This window comes from Dermacentor variabilis, chromosome 2, assembly GCF_050947875.1.
Source record: "Dermacentor variabilis isolate Ectoservices chromosome 2, ASM5094787v1, whole genome shotgun sequence".
NCBI classification, from domain to species: Eukaryota; Metazoa; Arthropoda; class Arachnida; order Ixodida; family Ixodidae; genus Dermacentor; species Dermacentor variabilis.
The window spans coordinates 136,218,277-136,238,330 of NC_134569.1; the positions used below are offsets into that span (position 1 = coordinate 136,218,277).

At 51.3% G+C, this 20,054-nt stretch overlaps 1 protein-coding gene across 1 annotated transcript in view; it reads right to left on the reverse strand.

Moving 5' to 3' along the window:
- The window catches only part of LOC142572746 (uncharacterized), a 144,184-nt gene that overhangs the window by 55,945 nt on the left and 68,185 nt on the right, over nt 1-20,054 (reverse strand). The window contains exons 10-11 of the mRNA XM_075682066.1: nt 19,082-19,170; nt 18,436-18,556 (exon numbers count right to left, since the gene is read on the reverse strand). Coding sequence (XP_075538181.1) covers nt 18,436-18,556; nt 19,082-19,170 — 210 coding nt within the window. The remainder of the gene's footprint in view (nt 1-18,435; nt 18,557-19,081; nt 19,171-20,054) is intronic.

Below are 20,054 nucleotides of genomic sequence, written 5' to 3' on the forward strand. Positions count from 1 at the left end.
GCGAAGGAAACCACTACGTTGCGTCACAGTACCCTGCCGCATTTGGGCATTGCGAGTCAGACTGCAGACGCACGCAATGCGAGACACAAGCGCCCACGGTTTAGTCTCGCTGGCTGGTACTTTAGCGGCCGCGTCGAAACGATCCAATGGCACCACAAGAAAGTCGTCCGTCGCATTAGTGGGCGAAAAAAAAAATATCGAGTCCTCCCGCGTGGTCAAGCTGTGCCGTGCTGAGGCTGCGGGGCTTCGTTGGAACGGCCACTGGTCGTCACCAGAAGGAGCACGACCTGACTGGGTTCATCCTCGAACCCGGCCGACAGCTGAAGGCCTCCGCGAACGGCAGGAATCGCGAGAGCGCCACGTTCACGCGCATCCTGGCCGGCACGCCGATCTTGTAGCGGAGCCTCCTGCGCGACGCGTCGGCCGCGTGGGTCGCGGGTGGCTCGCACAGCGTGCTCGCCCAGTTGACGAAGAAGAGCTGCCTGAGCGTCAGCTCGAGCGGCTGGCCCGCGATGGCGGCGCTCGCGTCTGCGCGCTTCTTGACGACTCGCGAGAAGACGTTGTACAGCGGCCGCAACACGGCGCCGTCCATCACGTTCTCCTCCAGGAAGACCGAGGCCGCCAGGCCGTCCTGAACGAAGTGCCGGGCGGCGGCGCCGAAGCTGCCCTGCAGCCAGGGTCGGCGAGCATACGCAGCGGATGAAAGGACTCGGAACTGTACAGTCTTGTTATGCTCGGGCGATAACGAATTTATTCCTGCTCGTGCAGTCTTACGGTTGCGAAAATTAATTTTAAGGTAATTATAGAGTAAGAAACAGAAATATATTTGTTGCTTTGTGAACAATGAAAAATGATTAGAAATCATAAGAAAAGCAAATCATCTCTAAATTACTAAATGATAATGTACGAATAAAGCGTTATTCGACACTGGGGCGGCGCGGGGGGGCGCTGCGATCGCCAGAGTGTGAAGACGTGTCCCACTTTGGCTCTTCGATGTTTTCTTTTTAGCTTTTTAGCTTTCTTTTAGCTTTAACTACCATTCTACGTGGTAAAACATTGAGCAACGACACTGTGAGCACTTTCTGTGAGTGTGGTGTGCTTTTTCACGGCTCCAGTTGACGTTTTTTTCTGGCTACGAGGACATTTTCGACGGCGACCCGCTGACCTAAGCCTAACCCCGTCTGGGCCTAGCCCGAGTGCGGCCTCGGCGAGGCCGGCCAGGTGAGCACGGCATAATGTCGCCACCACAGCAACATTCGCACTCGAGTGGACCCAGCGCGGGAACTCCATGCTCACCTCAGCTTAGAGACGCCGAAAAGTTGAAGAATAGCCCCTCCAAAATGCAGACAACGCGACGAGCGAAGCGCTCAGAGAGCGTCGAAACGCCGGGTGAACGCCGAGCTGCAGCCGAAGACGCCGTACCGCGTCCCTCGATGGAAGAGGCCAGAAGGAGGGAGTCGCAAGTGAACGACCAAATGGATATTCAGGATGACAGCGTGGACGACAACGATGATAGCAATGACGAAGACAACGAGGAGGACAACGGATGGACCTTTTTCAGCAAGCGGAAACCAAACAGAAAAGTCAAGCCCGAACAGCTTCGCCTCGAGCGGGTAAGTCGACCTCATTTTGCACTCTCGATCAGGCCACTTAACAAGGTACACGTCCATGACATACCTAAGCAGGCTATAACAGCAGCACTAGAGATGACGGCAAGAAGTTGGGAACTTGCAGAATTATCAATTTTCCGCTACGACCCTGCAGCGAACTGCATAAAGGTTACTGTCAGGGATGAAGAACACGCGAATAGGCTTGCGGCGCTGACACGATTAGCTGAGAAAATTAGCGGTCGCGTTCGTACGTATGAAGTGATAATTGAAAGAACGCCAACACAGAAGGTGGGGAACAGCCGGGGGGTCATCAAGGTGCGTCCCGGCCAGACCATTGAATATATCAAGGATCACTTGAGATGCGAGACGGCAACTATCCTAGAGGCACGTCTGCTCGGGAAGACAAACATGCTGCTGCTAACATTTAATACGGAATCTCCCCCAAACAGGCTCGTGTTCGATTATGAGATCACAAGGGTGCATGAGTACAGACCGAAGGTTATAGCTTGCTACAATTGTCACGGCTTGGGACACATTGCCAAGTATTGCCCTTCAGACGAAGTGTGTAAACAGTGTGGTAGAAAACACCCTGAAGACAACGAATGCGATGAAGAGCTATTCTGTGTCGCATGCCAGAAACAGGGCCACATATCGCTAAACTCAGCATGTCCTAGCCGTGCACCGAAAGACATTAAGAAAGTCGTGCAGAACATAGAAGAAAGTCAGAGGACAGTGACCTGGTCTGAAAAAGTACTGGCGGGAACATCCACACAACCCACGCTATCCGCTCACTATGAGCAACAAATAAAAGAACTAAGAAAAGAAAATCAGCAGTTGAGAGCAATGCTGCAGCAAATACTCGCACGACTACCACCAGAGCAACGAGATACGCAACCACCGCCAACGCCACGGCAACGTGAATCAGAGACGCCGGCAGACCGAGAAAAACGCACGCGTTCTAACAGTCGGGTCGGGCGATCAATCAGTCGGAAAACCACGGCAAACTCTAGAAAGCTGCAACACGCAGGACCTGCACAGACCCAGCAGAACAAGCAACCTCAGTGCCAAAACCACTAACAGCCCAAGACTCGGCGTATGCGCAGATGCTGAGCATCCTAAGGCAGGAAAGACACACTGAGACCCAGCGCCTCGAAAAGAACCTACGGGAGGAATTTCAGACAGTAACGAATGCAATACAAACTCAGATGCAGGCGATATTCACGGAAATTCAGAGAAATATTCAGAAACAACATGACGAACCTAAAAGGCGCAAGCCAGCAGATGAAAGATGACGGCACGGCCTATATGCATCCAATGGAACTGTCGAAGTTTTACGCAGAATGGATCCACACTAAGACAGCAAATTAAAAAATTCAAACCCCTTGTTGTTCTTCTACAGGATACAAGGGGACAATGCACTATTCGAGGTTACCGAACCTTTCAGCAGGCTACGATACGACACCAGGGCAAAGGAAACCAACAAGCGCAAGGCCAAGCTGCTCTTTTAGTAAGACATGACTGCACCGCAACCCAACTGCAGATACCAGATTTGTGTAATGATTTTAGAGAAATTGTGGCAGTAAAGCTATGTCCACGCGGCCACCGGCCAATGGTTGCAGTCTCCACGTACTACAGACCCCTAACGGGCAAGCACCGGAATGACTCCTACCAATGGCTCAGCAAGGTGCAGGCACAAGCCGGAGGCCTCCCCATTCTAGTGGGGGGCGATTTTAACGCCAAGCACCAAACATGGGGCTACGCCAAAGCTGACCCGAGAGGACGCATACTGCACGATGCAATAGAAATGTCAACTCTGGACATATGCAACACACCAGAAACACCAACCCGCATAGGGCTACATGCGCGACAACAGGACACAACGCCCGATCTGACACTAGCCACTCCAGGGCTCATAAGGCAATGGAACGTAGAATCGACGACATGGGGAAGCGACCATTTACCAATAATTATCACGCTCAATCGCAAAAAGATCCGAGAGAGGAGAGAAACGGTGCTTTTTGACTGGAAAAATTTAGAATGGCTACCGGGGACTCTTTTGCGGACTTTGAACAATTCAGCGCTATGGTAGCGGAGGCACGGCCGGAGGCCAGGGAAACTATCCCATGCGATGACACTGCAACTCACATGGATATGCACCTTGCAAATCTATGGCGGAAGGTCAACCGCCTCACACAGCAATACCGGTATAAAGGAAAGCGTCACAAAGATCTAATGCGCCTTAAACATCAATACCGACTCATCAAGGAATACCAACAACAACTCGAAGCAGACACGTGGCACAATACGTGCGCGAAGCTTGGCCGGGAACCCGGCCTAAAAAGGCTATGGCAGATTTTAAGGAGCCTGCTTGGGAGCAAAAAAGGCGCACCTCCTCTCGCGGAGCTCTTTTTGCGAGATGAGCCTGCCGTGCTGGAGGACCGCGTCATCCACACTTTCTTCCCACATGCTGCCGAGGCGCCTCCTGAACCGCTGCCTTCTGCAACAATAAACAACGCGAAAGAGGAGCTAGACACGCCCTTTACGCTGGGTGAACTCGTAGCAGCCCTTGCACAAGGCAAAACGAAATCAGCTCCCGGGCACGATGGAGTGACTTGGCAAGAACTTCGAAACCTCAGCAATGAAGCTCAAGAACAGCTCTTAACAATTATCAATGAATCCTGGGAATCTGGACTAGTGCCAGATTCACTAAAACTATCTCTCATCTACCCCATACCGAAGCCGGGCAAAGACCACACGAAACCAGCTAACCTACGCCCCATAGCTCTAACGTCAACTGTCTGCAAATTGATAGAAAGAATGCTACACACAAGAATGCAGAACTACATCGAATATGTACAACCGGGTTTGCATCCTGCGCAGGCAGGTTTTCGGCCGAACATGGGCACACATGACTGCCTCTGGTTGCTCCGCAGAGTGATCAACCGTAAGTCTCGCAAACAGATGCCTGACTATATTCTTGCAGTCGATATGCGTAAAGCATTCGATAACGTGAAACAAGAGGCCATCTTACAGGAACTGGCAACCAGGTACCCTAGCCAAAGAACATACAATTGGATACGTAGCTTCCTCCAAAGCAGACCAATCCAGCTCCATGGCAAGGCACTGCGATGGAGTCCGAAGACCTATTACTTGGATAGGGGAGTGCCTCAGGGCTCCATCCTCGGACCTATGCTATTCAATCTGGCCATGACACGTGTGGCAGAAAGTCTTGAGCGAGACACTTCAGCCCGTTTTACTATTTACGCCGACGATATAACAATATGGACGGAAGCGGCGGATTATTCCGACATACAGAGCATGCAAACTGAGCTGCAAGCAGCGATCCTGAGCCTTAGCAACACTTTAGATAACCTAGGACTGCAACTCTCGCCAGAGAAGACAGAATTGATCAGCGTAGACGGAAAGAAAGCAACCAATGTAAACAAGCAGATCACTTTACACATCGGCCAAAGCGATATTACGTCGGCCAATGGACAAATTCGGATTCTTGGAGCACAGACTGCTAGCTGCAACAGCCCCCAGCTATGGATTCGCACACTAAAGCAAAAATGGAGAGCGCTGTTGCACATGGTTAGACGAATATCGAGCAAGTATGGCGGAGCGCGTCAGAAAGCGTGCCAAACGCTTGCAAAAGCGGTCGCGGTTGGAAGGATTCTTTACGGGGCACCCTTGTACGAATTCTCTGAACGAGACCTCGGCGACATCGAAAAGTTACACAGGGCCACCCTCCGTACGATCACTGGGCTACCAAAGCACACGAGGAACGAGGACCTGCTCAAGCTCGTAGCGATTCCACCCATACGGGACATAATCAGTGAAGCACGAATTCAAATGCGATCCCGGTTGGAAAACACGACCCAAGGAAAACAGATCATGGCATGGGATAAACAAGTCCATGCGAAGCCAGAGCCCGCGGAAGCGACCATAACGCCACCATGGGAAGCACCACTGGGCATACGGAGGCAACAACGCCCTATCGCCAGACGAAACGCGGAAGCTAGAAAAATATTTGAAAAGAGATTGGGATTAAGCACGCCGCAGCACACCACTGACATCTACACGGACGCTGCAATCACAAACGACATAGCAAGCATGGCCTGGGTTAGCACATCTGCACCCCAACACAATGGCTATCACACATGTCAGCTTCCTGGGGGTGCAACCTTGCACGCTGAGCTCTTAGCTATATGGGGAGCGGTCAACACCATTCCCATTGACATGGGAGACATTGTAGAGCAGAGTGTGCGAAATAATTATCGGATCCTTACTGATTCGTACGAAGCAGTGGCCGAATTAACGGGGCCTACGACAGATGATGCGGTGGCCAACGACACCAGAAAAAAGCTAAAGAGAATACAGGACAATGGGACAAATGTTGAAATCCTATGGACACCGGGGCACACCGGCACGGATGGGGGAAACGCAGCCGCTCACGCAGCTGCCGCGCAAGCGGGTGGGCTTGATTACGCGTACAGCTCCCCACACTCCATTTCCTCGCCAAACCCCGTGGACCAAAATCCATACCTAAAGATATTGGCTGCAGGCTCTCCTAGCAGAGCACTGATGCATTACATTCGTACTAAAATAAAAGCAGACAGTAAACGAAGATTATTAGAAGCTACACCAGTACATTTGTTTGACGACAAGGGCGGGCTTACCCGCACGGAAGAGGTATTCTTGAATAAGGTTATGGCCAACGCTGCATACACACCACACATACTTGAGAAATGGCACCAACCCAGACAAGCTACGATTGCGAAGACTTACACCCGATGTACACATTGCCAGGAGTCATGCAGAGCAGACTTGCAACACCTCATTTGGAGCTGTGCAGCTTTTTCACAAGGGAGATCCAACATTCAGCATCTACTACACGGAGACATTAGAACACTAGGAATTACAATGCAAACTAACCCTGAAGCACAGAAAGCCATTGCGACATATGGCAGACAAAGTGGCCTGTTTCGAGTAGTGTAGAGGGGGTCGATCAGCCCATGTGAGAGCGGCGGAACTGAACATGCACCTGAGCCTGCATAAAGCGGAAGATCCCAGACTGAGATGAAGTGTTTCAGCCAAGAGTCTGGGTACCCACATTCCCTTCCCTCCTAATCCCCATCAGCGGCCTAGAGCCGTCCCCTTCCTTAAAATAAAGGCTTTATTCATTCATTCATTCGACACTGCGCCTTCAGCTTTAGCACCTTTATCCCACTATTCAGAAATGAATCTTAACTTGACTCCCACGTTTGATTTGAATGACGCCTGTCGTGAACGCACCAAAGGAAACCCAATAAGCGTCTTGAGCGCGTTCACACCAGGCGTCATTTGTACAAAGTCAAGCGTGGGCTTCAAGTTAAGATGCATTTGTGAATATGGGGCTTAGTCTATTCGCTCGACCAATCTCTACTGTCAGTAAACGTTTCAGCAAGAGGACTGGAAGTGAACTTTTACAGATTAAGGTCTGGGCTAGCTGAGCTTCGCTTCATGATCAGGCTTCGATCAGACAACATTTGCACTGCGCAGCAGTAGCTGTGCATATACTATACAGCGCCGGCTTGCCTGCAGGCACCTGGCCCGACCCAGAAAGCGATCCTCGGACGTCGAAGACCACCAGCCGCGGAACTCCCCGTCGGCGTCCACTGTGCTTCCGCGCACGTCCATGACCGAGAACATGCCGCGCAGCAGCGGGCCCAGGAAGAAGGGCACGACGTTGTGGTCGGGGCTGCGCGACATGCCGGCCACGAACGCGACGGTTGCGGGTGACACGGACAGCCTGTTGCGGCTCGGGTCGTACGAGAAGCCCGCCTTGAACGCGCTCTCGGACGGCAGCAGCGGCTCCCGAAACCAAGTCAGGTTTGGCGTCGACCAGTACTGGGCCCTTAGCGTGCGCACGAGGTTGTAGTACGTCTCGAGTACTGGCACATATTGGTTGGAGGAAAGCAGAACCGTGGGCTGATCTAAGAGCGGGTACTGAAGCTCCAAGTCACGGTACGCCGGAACCAGCACAGTCTGCAGTCGATCCATCTTGAGAACGGCCACGTCGGCTTCGTCCTGCGTCAACCAGGGTGCCGTAGCGGCGCTCTGCCTCATCTCGAAACGAGCGAGCTCTTCCAGGTGGTGCAACTCATCGATTAGCTTTCCGGCAACGAGACCGGGAATCTTGTGAAGGACCGAGTGCCAGACCAGCACCCTCGTGCCGTAAGGGTACAGCCGCTCCACGAGGTACATGCACGCCTCGATGCGCGCTGGAACGCCGCCGGCCGAGTTGTGCTGGTGGCTCAGCGGTATCATGAACTCGGCAGCCTTCGAAGGCAGTAGCGGTGACAAATGCACGAGAAGCTTGTACCCGATGTAATTGGCCAGCAACCTCGAGCTGGCCTGAGACAGGATGCTCGAAAGCCGCTCGAAGTAAACGGCGTCGAGCAGGACGATCTTGGCGTTGGAGTGCCGACCTTCGTTGCCCTGTAGAAAGTACGAGAAATAGACGTTCCAGTTCCAGTGAGAGTACGACCGCACTTGCATTAGCGGGCGCACGACGTGAAGTACGGGTACGCTTCGCACGGAATGGGCGGCCGCGTCGCTCAGCCTCTGCTCCAGGCGCACAAGTTCGAGGACGAGGTTGCGCGTGTACGAGCGCGCCGGTTTTAGCAGCGACAGAACTTTGGCGACAAAGGCTTCGTACGTCTTGGTGTCCTCGCCCGGGAAGATGTCCTCGTGCCTTCGCAAAAGTATGGGGGGCGAGTCGAGGTGTAGCACAATCTCGTGGTCCGCTGGTCGCTCCTTCAAGCACATGGAGACGACTGTCGACAAGCCGAGCATCTTGTCGGCCACCATCGCGATATTGTGGACGTCCGTACTTGGCAGTGTGTCGACGTAAGGCCACTCGGCTATGCCGAGGTCGGCGAGTATCTTGCGCAGGACGCTCCAGTCAGGCGCATCATTACTCGGCTCCGGGACGCAGTGGCGCAAGATCAACGCGGCGTGGCTCGCGAACGTGCTCTCGTTGACGGATTGCCTCTGCAGTAGCTTCCACAGGTCCAACATGACGGCCGACGATGCTCTATAAGCGAATGGGAGAGAGTTGAAGTTCCGGGCGTCTTTGAACCAGTTGTCCGAGCACACGTGCGCATAGAAATCCTGACAGGGCGGAATCTTTTTGTCTATCTTTCCGAAGAGGTACTGACCTTCCCAGAGGCACGAGTCCGTGGCGCAGTCTCCCCGCGGCTTGACACTGGACGCCAACGTCGGTGGCGGACCGGCGACCGCTGGCACTTCGGCGGCCCGTGCGGAGGCCCCACTGCCGCTTGATCCGTGACCGACTGCCGAGTGATGCACCGCTCTGTCTCCGGCGATGGGAAACTCGTTGGACACCATCTGGAGCAGCCTGTTGGCAGTGCCCAGCAGTATCAGCAACACGCAAGTCACAATCAGCACCACGGGGACGCAGGCGTTCAGCGCGCACACGTCCCAATCGCCGTTATCGAGGTCGTCCTCGGCGCGCGGTCGCCGAGCGCGAGGTACGCGGAAAAAGCTCGCTCCACTCAGGCTGCTCAGCCCATTTCGTGGTAACAGAAGCGGCCGGGGCCTGACGCTGCGCGGTAGCGGCGGCTCCATTACGGCGCTCGCGCTTGCGCCGCCGTCGAGGGCGGCGAGCTCGGCGAGCAGCTTGCCGATGGACGTCGACGAGGGCGTCGCGTCCGACTCTCGGCGCTGTCGTCGGGCCGGAAGTTGACCGAAGTGTTTCTTAGCCGACGGCGGTGACTTGCGACGGCGCCGGCTTTTATCTCTGCCCTTGTCTGCTTTCCTGCGCGGCTGCTGGTGCGACTCCCAGCCCAGAGGCCGATGCGACTCGACATCCGACCTCATTTTGTCGGCGTCGCGCATTGGAGGGAGCGGCGGCACGATGGGATACGGCTCCGCGTTGGTGAACGGGAGTGGCGTCGCCATCGGCATGTAGGGCGGCGGCGAAGGTACGATCATCGGATACGGAGACGTCGGATAAGGAAAAGGCTCGGTGGGGTTCGGGCTCGGAGTCAGGCTCGGCGTGAACGTAGGCCACGGAGGGCTCGGCGACGAGAACACGGGTAACAGCGGCGATGGAGAAGGGGAGACCAGGCAGGAAGGCATCGACGGCGAAGGCGGGGGAAACATTCCTTCGCCATACCACGTCGGTGGGCCGGCTTCTCTACTGGAAAGGCCTGGGGAACCTCCGAGAAACTCGGTCGACGCGTAAGGGTACATAGGAAAAGGCCTGCGCAGGAATGACGTGCGTTACGAATCGAGAGTGCTGTAGGCCTGAACAGGTCAGATGATAACGTGGGGCTCGAGCAGCGGTGAAAGCAGCACGCGCACTACCCCGAACGTCGTTTTTATCCTCGCCGCTTAAGGCTTTAATCGAAGAATGAAACAGAATAGGAAGCAGAAGAAACCAATAAAAATATAATTATTGACACCAAGCAACAACACCAAAAAAATGAAACGTAAAAGAAGAAAGGAAGAAATGGTCGTGCCCACGAATGTCCTGCGACTTACGAAAAGAAAACGAAGCCTTAGTTATGAGTGAGTGAGTGAGTGAGTGAATAAACTTTTATTTGGTCCAGCAAAGCGCGATAAAACGCGCACCCGGCTAATCCCACGACGGGACTGACAGATCTAGTCTGCCGGCCCGATCGCGGGCGCGCTGGACGGCCGGGATTTGATCCTTAAAGACAGGACTTCGCAGGAGCGCGTCCCACTCTTCCTTGGTGAACTTCGGGCCCAGCGACCCGCACTCCCAGAGCATATGAGGCAACGTAGCTACCTCACCACAGGCCACGCAAGAACAATTTGGATAAATCTCTGGATATATGCTATTAAGGGACGCCGGATTTGGGTACGAGTTCGTTTGCAGAAGTCTTAGTGTAACCGCCTGCGGCCTGCTTAGCTTGGAGTGAGGTGGGGGGAAAACCCTTCTCTCTAAGTAAAAGAATTTCGTGATTTCGTTGTGTGTGAGAGGAGCGTCTCTGTGTCCGGGGAGAGAGTCGCCCGATCCGAGGGCTTGCATGGCGAGTGCAATGGCCACTTGCTCGGCCACCTCTGGGTTCGTCGTCCGGACGGAAGCACAGTTGATGACTTTGCCCAGCGTGTCAATGACGGAAACCGCAAAAGCCTTGCCGTCTCGGTATGCAGCTGCGTCCACGAAGCTTGCTGCGATTTTGTCTTTGTTTATTTGCTTTAGTATATTAAATGCTCTTGCCTTGCGACGACCTGCGTTGTGAACGGGATGAACGTTGCGGGGCAAAGGGGCGACCAGAGAAGTCTTAGTTATGACGGAAACATTAATTCCACTGTTGTATATATATATATATATATATATATATATATATATATATATATATATATATATATATATATATATATATATATATATATATATATTGTAACGACGTGGGATCGACGAGTATGCGTAGCAGCACCGCCAAGAAACGCACTTTATCAGTCGTCCAAGGGAACAACAACAACGTCTTCTTCGTTTCCCCCGCTTCACCTAAAAACACGCGCTACTTCAGCGTCGTCCCCACTGGCGCATACCCGCTGAATAATGGTTCTGCCTAATATAGTTGCGTCATTTGCTCCCCCTTTAGAAAAGATCATCGTCCCGATGATAGAGGCTTGGAAGGCAGCGGTAAAGAACTGCGCAGTCTTGGCAGTCCTCATAGTACGGCTTCATACGCAGCACGTGAACGACCTCGGGTAAATGCCGTCGGCGCTTTGAACAGTGCGAGCTGTCAGGAACGACTTCGTAGTTGACGTCACTGATGCGTCGGAGAACTATGTAGGGCCCGAAGTATTTACGTAGGAGCTTTTCAGAGAGCCCACGCTGTCGAATAGGTGTCCAGACCCACACTTTGTCGCCGATGTTGTATATTACGGCTTTGTGCCGAAGATTGTAGCGTCTGGCGTCAATGTCCTGCTGTTCGTGGATTCGCAGACGCGCAAGCTGCCTAGCTGCCTCTGCTCGGTGTGTTATCTCTTCAGCACCCGTTTCGTTGTCGTCAAATTCATGAGGGAGCATTGCATCTAATGTTGTTGTAACCTCACGGCCGTATACGAGACTGAAGGGCGTCTTGCGAGTGGTCTCTTGACGAGCCGTATTGTACGCGAAGGTGACATAAGGTAAAACCTCGTCCCAGTTCCTATGCTCTACATCTACGTACATGCTTATCATATCAGCCAATGTCCTATTGAGTCGTTCTGTCAGTCCGTTTGTTTGAGGGTGATACGCTGTTGTCTTTCGGTGGGCGGTACCACTTAGACGTAGAACGATATCTAAAAACTGGGCCATGAACGCAGTACCTCTGTCCGTGACGACTACTGCGGGAGCGCCATGCCTTAAAACGATGGATTCCAGAAAAAATCGTGCCGCTTCATCTGCTGTTGCCCGTTGCAGGGCACTTGTCTCGGCATATCTAGTGAGATAATCCGTGGCAACGATTATCCACCTATTACCAGTAGTAGACGTTGGGAAGGGGCCCAGAAAGTCCATGCCTACTTGTGCAAATGGTGTGGCCGGTACGTCAACAGGGTGCAGTAAGCCGGCTGGTTTGACGGATGGCGGTTTACGACGTTGGCAATCCAGACATGTCTGAACGTAGCGTTTAACGACCGCAGTAAGTCTCGGCCAGTAGTACTTCTGCCGAATCCGTGCCAATGTGCGAGTGTAGCCCAAGTGCCCAGCAGTCGGCTCGTTGTGGCAGGCGTTTAAGATTTCACGTCGAAGCGGTGATGGAACAACAAGTAAGTAGTTGCTGCCGCTAGGCGAGAAGTTCTTCTTGTAGAGGACGTTGCGACGCAAGCAGTATGATGCCACCCTTCTTGCAAAGAGCCTCGGCACGCGGTTGGTTCGTCCTTCGAGGTAATCAATAAGCGGCAGCAATTCAATGTCATCCCGTTGCTGGCGTGAAAGATCGGCAGTATCCACGAGTCCCAGAAAAACCGTGTCGTCATCGTCTTGTGCTGCCGGCTCAACAGGAGACCGAGAAAGGCAGTCGGCGTCTGCGTGCCGTTTTCCCGACTTGTATGTAACAACAAAGTCGAACTCTTGGAGTCGAAGACTCCAGCGTGCGAGCCGGCCGGAAGGATCTTTCAAATTAATGAGCCAGCAGAGGGAATGGTGGTCACTAACGACGGTGAAAGACCGACCATACAAATACGGACGAAATTTCAGAACTGCCCATACCATTGCGAGGCATTCTTTTTCAGTGGTGGAGTAGTTAGCTTCGGCTCGGGATAGTGTCCTACTGGCGTAAGCAATCACCTTTTCGCTGTCGCCCTGCCATTGTACTAGTACCGCCCCTAGACCGACATTACTAGCGTCTGTATGCAATATCGTCGGGGCTTCCTCATCGAAGTGTGCTAATACGGGAGGCGATTGCATGCGTTGCCGGAGCTCGTGGAATGCCCGCTGCTGGTCTTCGCCCCAAGTAAAAGGCATATCGTCTCGGGTGAGCTGTGTTAACGGCCATGCGATACGCGAGAAATTAGCAATAAATCGCCGGTAATATGCACAGAGTCCCAGAAAACGTCGCACGGCTTTTTTGTCTGATGGAATCGGGAAATTAGCGACGGCGGCAATTTTATCCGGATCAGGTCGGACTCCTTGGCTACTGACGACGTGACCGAGGAACTGGAGCTCATGAAAACCAAAATGGCACTTCTCAGGCTTCAAAGTAAGACCGGCAGAGCGTATCGCTTCAAAAACAGTTTTCAGCCTTCGTAAGTGTTCGTCGAACGTTGCGGAAAAGACAATCACGTCATCCAAGTACACCAGGCATGTTTGCCATTTGAGTCCGGAGAGCACAGTGTCCATTAGACGCTGAAATGTTGCTGGCGCCGAACACAAACCGAAAGGAAGTACCTGAAATTCATAAAGTCCGTCAGGCGTCACAAAGGCTGTTTTCTCACGGTCTCTCTCATCCACTTCGATCTGCCAATAACCGCTTTTCAAGTCCATTGAGGAAAAGTAGCACGAGTTTCGCAACCTATCCAAGGAATCATCAATACGCGGCAGCGGATAAACGTCCTTCTTTGTGACCTGATTGAGCTTCCGATAGTCGACGCAGAAGCGCAGGCTACCGTCCTTCTTCTTCACTAAAACTACAGGTGATGCCCACGGACTATTAGATGGTCGAATAACGCCATCTTCTAGCATCGTCTTCACTTGTTTTTGTATCGCTTCGCGTTCCTTTGGGGCCACACGATAAGGGTTTTGTCGGATGGGTCTGGCGTCGACATCAGTAATGATGCGGTGTTTCGTAAGGGGCGTTTGACCAACTCGTGACGCAGAGGAGAAACAGCCCTGGTACTGCTTGATGAGCTCAAGCAGACGATTCCGCTCAACGGCCGTTAACGTCGGATTAACGTCTACAATAGGTGCAGCTGTGTGGATTGTAGAGGCCGACTCCTGCGCTAAGTGGCAGTCTTGTATTTCTGTCACTTCGTCGAAATAGGCGACAGCAGTGCCTCTAACGATGTGTCGGCGCTCCCTACTAAAATTTGTCAGCAAGAGTTCGGCGCTTCCGTCGATTACATTGATAAGTGCTCTGGCAATGGACACACCGCAATTCAGTGCTAGCGCACTGATGTGTTCAGCTACTCCAGTCCCACTTTGCAGGCTGTCACAGCGCACCTGTACGAGGGAGCAACTCCGCGGCAAAAGTATGACGTCGTCCGCGGCAATACGTAAGCGAGGTTGTTGTGGCTTCTCATGGGTGACATTATCCGAACTCGTGGCAAAAGTGACGCTTCTGTCACGGATGTTAATCACGGCGCCGTACTCCCGTAGAAAATCCATGCCCAGTATAAGTTCTTTACAACACTCAGTAAGGATGACGAGGGTGACGACGAAGGTTGAACCGGCGATTAAGAGTCGGGCCGTGCATTTCCCGACAGGTGTCATCAACTGACCTCCGGCGGTTCTTATGTTGGGCCCGTGCCATGGTGTCTTCACCTTCCTCAGTTTGTCAGCGACCTGTAAGTTAAGGATTGAAAAATGGGAGCCAGTGTCAACCAGAGCGGCTATTTCGTGACCGTCAATGCAAACGATGAGCTCGGCGCTGACGATGTCAGTTACGTCTTTCGTACTTCTATTCGTCGTATTCGTCGTTGTGCTGGGCGTCTTTTTCGTCAATGTAGTCTTCACGTCGTCGTTCGTCGATAACGGGGGATGTGGAGCAGTTAGAGTATTGGCAACCTCAACCCCGGAGGTCGCTGCGGCTAGTTTCCCCGTCGAGGGCTAGGCGATCTGCCCCTAGTGACGTCGGCAAAGCTGCGACGAGTCGGCGAATTGTAGCGCGCCGGAGATGGAGAAGGAGAACGTGGTCTGGACGTCGTCGTATTTGGTGGCTGACTGTTCACAGGAGCGTCGTTGTAAGCGCGTCGACCGTCGTACGGAGAATAAGCATAATTGGCAGGAAAGCTTGGTTGTTGAGCGGCGCGATAGTTGTTCCATTTGCGGCAAACTCTATAGACGTGTCCAGCTTCACCACAATGGTAGCACACTGGTCGACGGTCGACGGTGCGCCACAAATCGGTTTTCCGGCGCTGGTAGTTCGGCGGTAACTCTTCATGGAGCCAAGGGGTGGCGTGCGCATGTCGAAAATACGGCGTTGTTTGTGCTGGCATGATCGGCGGGGTCGGTGGAGTCGACGAGGGTGACGATGTCGGCTCTATTTGTGGCGTAGGTGGTGTTGTAGTTATGGGTGTCAACGGCGTTGAAGTTGCGTTGAGTGGACGGCGGACAGCTTCCGCATAAGTGAGGCGCCGCGGAACGTTGCCACAGTCTGGCGCTGAAAAAGCTTGCCGGACTTCCTCCCGGACGACATCAGCAACAAAAGATAACGCTGGCGTCGGTTCCGTAGGCGCAACCACAAAGCCGAGCTGCCGAAGCTCTTCTCGCACCACTTCGCGGACAACTTCACGCAGAGACATGTCGTTACTCGCAGCCAGTACGGAAGTGTTCGCCGTCGAGTTGCCCATGTCATGCTGGCGGTATCGTTGATGCAGGGCCCGTTCAATGGCTGTAGCCTCTTTTGTGAACTGTGCCACTGTTGTCGGTGGATTTCTCACAAGGCCGGCAAACAGTTGCTCCTTCACTCCTCGCAGGAGATATCGCAGCTTTCTTTCCTCTGGCATGTCTGGGTCTGCCCTACGGAAAAGACGGGCCATGTCTTCTGAGAACATAGCAACACTCTCATTGGGCTTTTGAACGCGGATTTCAAGGAGACGCTGCGCGTTTTCCCTCCTGTCGATGCTTGAAAAGGTATCCAGCAGCTGTGCGCGGAAGTCGTCCCACGTGGCAAAGCTCCTCTCCCGGTTTACGTACCACGTACGAGCATTGTCCTTCAAATAGAAATAGACACTCGAGAGTTTGTCCGCCGAGCTGGTCTTATGGTTATACTGGGCGACGCGCTCGAACTGGTCTAGCCAATCTTGGACGTCTTCAAAGGCATCACCATGAAAGCTCTCCGGGACCATAGGATTCTGTAGCGTTACTTGCGATGGAGCTGCGGTGGCCATGTTATTTGTAGGAGGCAAACGATTTCTCGAAGTTTCTTGCAGCGGACTGGACTCGGGCGCTAAGCCTAGCAGGCGACGACTGAAGCGGTGGACCGGTGTTTCGATGCGCGATGGTGATTCCGGGCTCGATCGTCGGCTCCGCGAAGGGGTGCCAAGCATGAAGAATACCCAGCACCTCCACCAGTGTAACGACGTGGGATCGACGAGTATGCGTAGCAGCACCGCCAAGAAACGCACTTTATCAGTCGTCCAAGGGAACAACAACAACGTCTTCTTCGTTTCCCCCGCTTCACCTAAAAACACGCGCTACTTCAGCGTCGTCCCCACTGGCGCATACCCGCTGAATAATGGTTCTGCCTAATATAGTTGCGTCAATATATATATATATATATATATATATATATATATATATATATATATATATATATATATATATATATATATATATATATATATATACAATATATATACAATACAATATATATATAGGCGTTGCAAAAGAGCCCCTCATTTCTCAAGTTCCCACCGACGGGTAAAGTGAAAGAGAAGAAAGACGACAGCATGAATATATTTCTCCAAGCGCTTTGAGCACACATTGTGATCATATTTAGGATTTATGGAATTAAAAAAAAATGCCCTGTTGCAGATAACGTAATTCTAGTCCTTGAGCTGGATTATTCAGACAGGTGGACATTACTTGCACGATAAATCGAAACACACATTCAAATAATTAACGAAAATCCACTAATTATCTCTTGAAATAATGCTTTACGATACATATTGCAATTTACCAATTGCAGCCGGAGACCTTGGAAGGCTTATCCAGTTGGAATTAATTTCCAGAATGACGTCAGTTTGGAGATATGTGCCATCAAACTTGCCCTAAATATACACTTTGTTCCACTTCTTCAAGAGAACGTTTTTTTTTTTTGTGCATTGAAGCACAAAAGTAACTCGAACGCCCGTGTATTTCGTCCCACACTTCGGAAAATAATATCTCGAAACTGCCGAGCCAAAGAACACTTACGCGTTCGTAGACAATTCTCAAGATTTTTGTGTATATATATATATATATATATATATATATATATATATATATATATATATATATATATGCTTTCTTAGCTTAGTTTCCCTCTCGCAATGCACTTCCTTCATAGTTCACGCACCCAAAACACTGCGGAGACCTATGATGGTTTCAGGTGTTCGATAAGCGTTCGTCGCAGAGAAGCGGGCGGCTCGCGGTGCACTAAAGGCGCCGAAACTACAATGGAGCCATGCGCAGGAGCACGGCGGCTAGATTTCTTTTTTTTTTTAATCCATTCAGCGGCCATGGTAGAAGCCTCGTCACAGTGGTGAGCACTTGGGCTTGTTGAAATGTCATTCTGAAAAAAAAAAAAGTCTTTACCCTCCGTGGTGGCGTAATGGCTAAGGCGTTGCGCCGCTGAGTTCGAAATCGCGAGTTCGAACCCGGCCGCAGCGGACGCGTTCCGATGGGGGCGGAATGCAGGAAACGTTCTTGTACAGTGCACTGGATGCACTTGAAAGAACCACGTGCAGTCAAAATTAATCCGCACCATCCCACGACGGGCGCGCCTCACAACGAGATTGTGGTCTGGGCACGTAGAACACGATGATTTAATTTAGGAGGATTTTTGTCGAGTAGTCACGTCCCCCTTAGCTTGGTAACGGAACGATAATGCACTCGACGGGCCACTGCTCGCGCAAGCGTTGTGCCCACGCATGCGCACTAGCGCTTCCTCGTAACGTCCGAGTGCAGCAAAGTATACACGCGTCTGAGCGGAGCGGACAGTAAGCGCTTTTAGGGCCGATTTACGATCGAGCCGCCCATCGGCGCAAGCCGCACCGCACGCGTGCGGTCGCGCGAAAGATTGCACGTATCAAACACTTGTGCACAAATTCCGGTTTACAATGTGTAAGGTATACACTGTGTACACAATGTAAACGGTAATTTGTGCACAAGTGCTGGATACGTGCAATTTTTCGCGCAACCGCAAGCGTGCGGTGCGGCTTGAGCCGATGGGCGGCTCGAGCGTAAATCGGCCCTTAGCTAAACTAGCCTTATGATCGTTATTGAAACGCTCAGGCTCTATATGGTCATCCACCCCTGCTAAGCTATATGCCGTTCAACTATATATATATATATATATATATATATATATATATATATATATAGAGAGAGAGAGAGAGAGAGAGAGAGAAAGAGTCAAAGAAAGGTCAAACTGCTCACGCGGTAATATCACAGGAGGTAACATGGGCTTCGTCCGCATCATGACTTTCTTTAGCGATTCTTGCTGGCTGGCTAGATGGGCAGCAGCTTTGTCCTCGACCGTGTCTTGGGAGCCTTCCGACTGGTTGTGGCAAACACAGAGGAAGAAGAAGAAGAAGTAAGAAAGGAAAGATCGGTTCTCCTCAGTGCGCACTTTTCAACATTTCGCAAAAAGACATTGCGTGCTTTAGACATATCTTGACAAGGTGAAAGCTTGACTACACTGACTTTCGCCGATACAATTTGCAGCAAAGTAGCACTTAGTGATGAATTTCGTGACTTCGTTAGCGAGTTCAAAAAAAAAAAAAGAAATACCGGACTGAAACTACAGCAGAGGGCGCCAGGCACGCACAGAAATAACTAGTTGTTTAGTAACTTAACAAATTCTGTAAATAACAATTGCAACAGTGCTTAGACCTTATAAAGCTCTTAGACATAAAATTAGGCTTTCTGCAGATTATCTATAATAACCTCCACCTTTCTTTTTCTCTCTCTTTAGACTGGGTACAAGCGTTATGGACAAACTTTCTACGGAACTGCCAAATATATTTATTTTTCCACGCTAACGGTCCACTCCTGGCAAATACTTTGTAGAATCGCAACTTACCTCTTCATCACCGTTCTGATGCGCTTCATGGTTGCCGTTCAAACCGCCATTGGAATGGTGGTACCTCTCGTGCATGTTCACAATGGTTTCTGGAAAAGAAAAGGTATTTCTTCTTCAAGAACTGCCCGCATGTATTAGTTTTTGCTTGCCAATCTTGCCCTGAGCGTTTTTCGCCACCTAATACCGTGCAACATTGCGTACATATTGTACATGTAGTAGAGTGCCGGAGTCACGTTATATTCACATACCTCTTCTAGTCCAAACCTAGCGCATTCGCCACAGTGAATAATACATGGGTGCGTTTCAGTGTCACCAAGATAGTTGCAAATATACTTCGCGTTTCACGAAATGCGTTAGAAATTGTTTTAAAATAAGGAAGACGAGATAATTAATTGATTTCCGTTTCCTTGCTGTTACCACGGATGCGCACATTTGAAAGTGATTCGATGTAGCAATTACCCAAGTAGTTATGCTAATTAGACTCATTAACCCTTTAACCAAGATAGCCTAGTAATTGATTCCAATGGAATACACGAAGCGCACAATATAAGGAGCTCATAGCCGCATAAAAATAGCAAAAGACTTGACACTGCTAATTTTTACAGCGTAATTAATTCCGGCAAATTTCACACAGAAAAGTGAAACTGAACAGCTGAAGAATGCAAACGTTACGCCGTTGGTAGATGCCCATGAATGACGGTAATGCTTGCTTCTGATCGGTGGGCGAGCCTTAAGCGAGACTGTTTATCAAGCCGCGATCTCCCCCACTCCATGCTTGCATGATGCACGATGCGAAGGGAAGCAAGGCGGATCAGCATAAATTCTGAACCACCGGCAACAGTGTTTTGCCGACTAGACTGTGAGCTCATGAATCTGCATGTGCCCGAATGAGCATTGCTGCTTTAAGGTTACTGCAGATAATATATAAAGATGCAAAGTACGCGTTGTTTGTCAGAGGAAGAAGTCTTTAGCA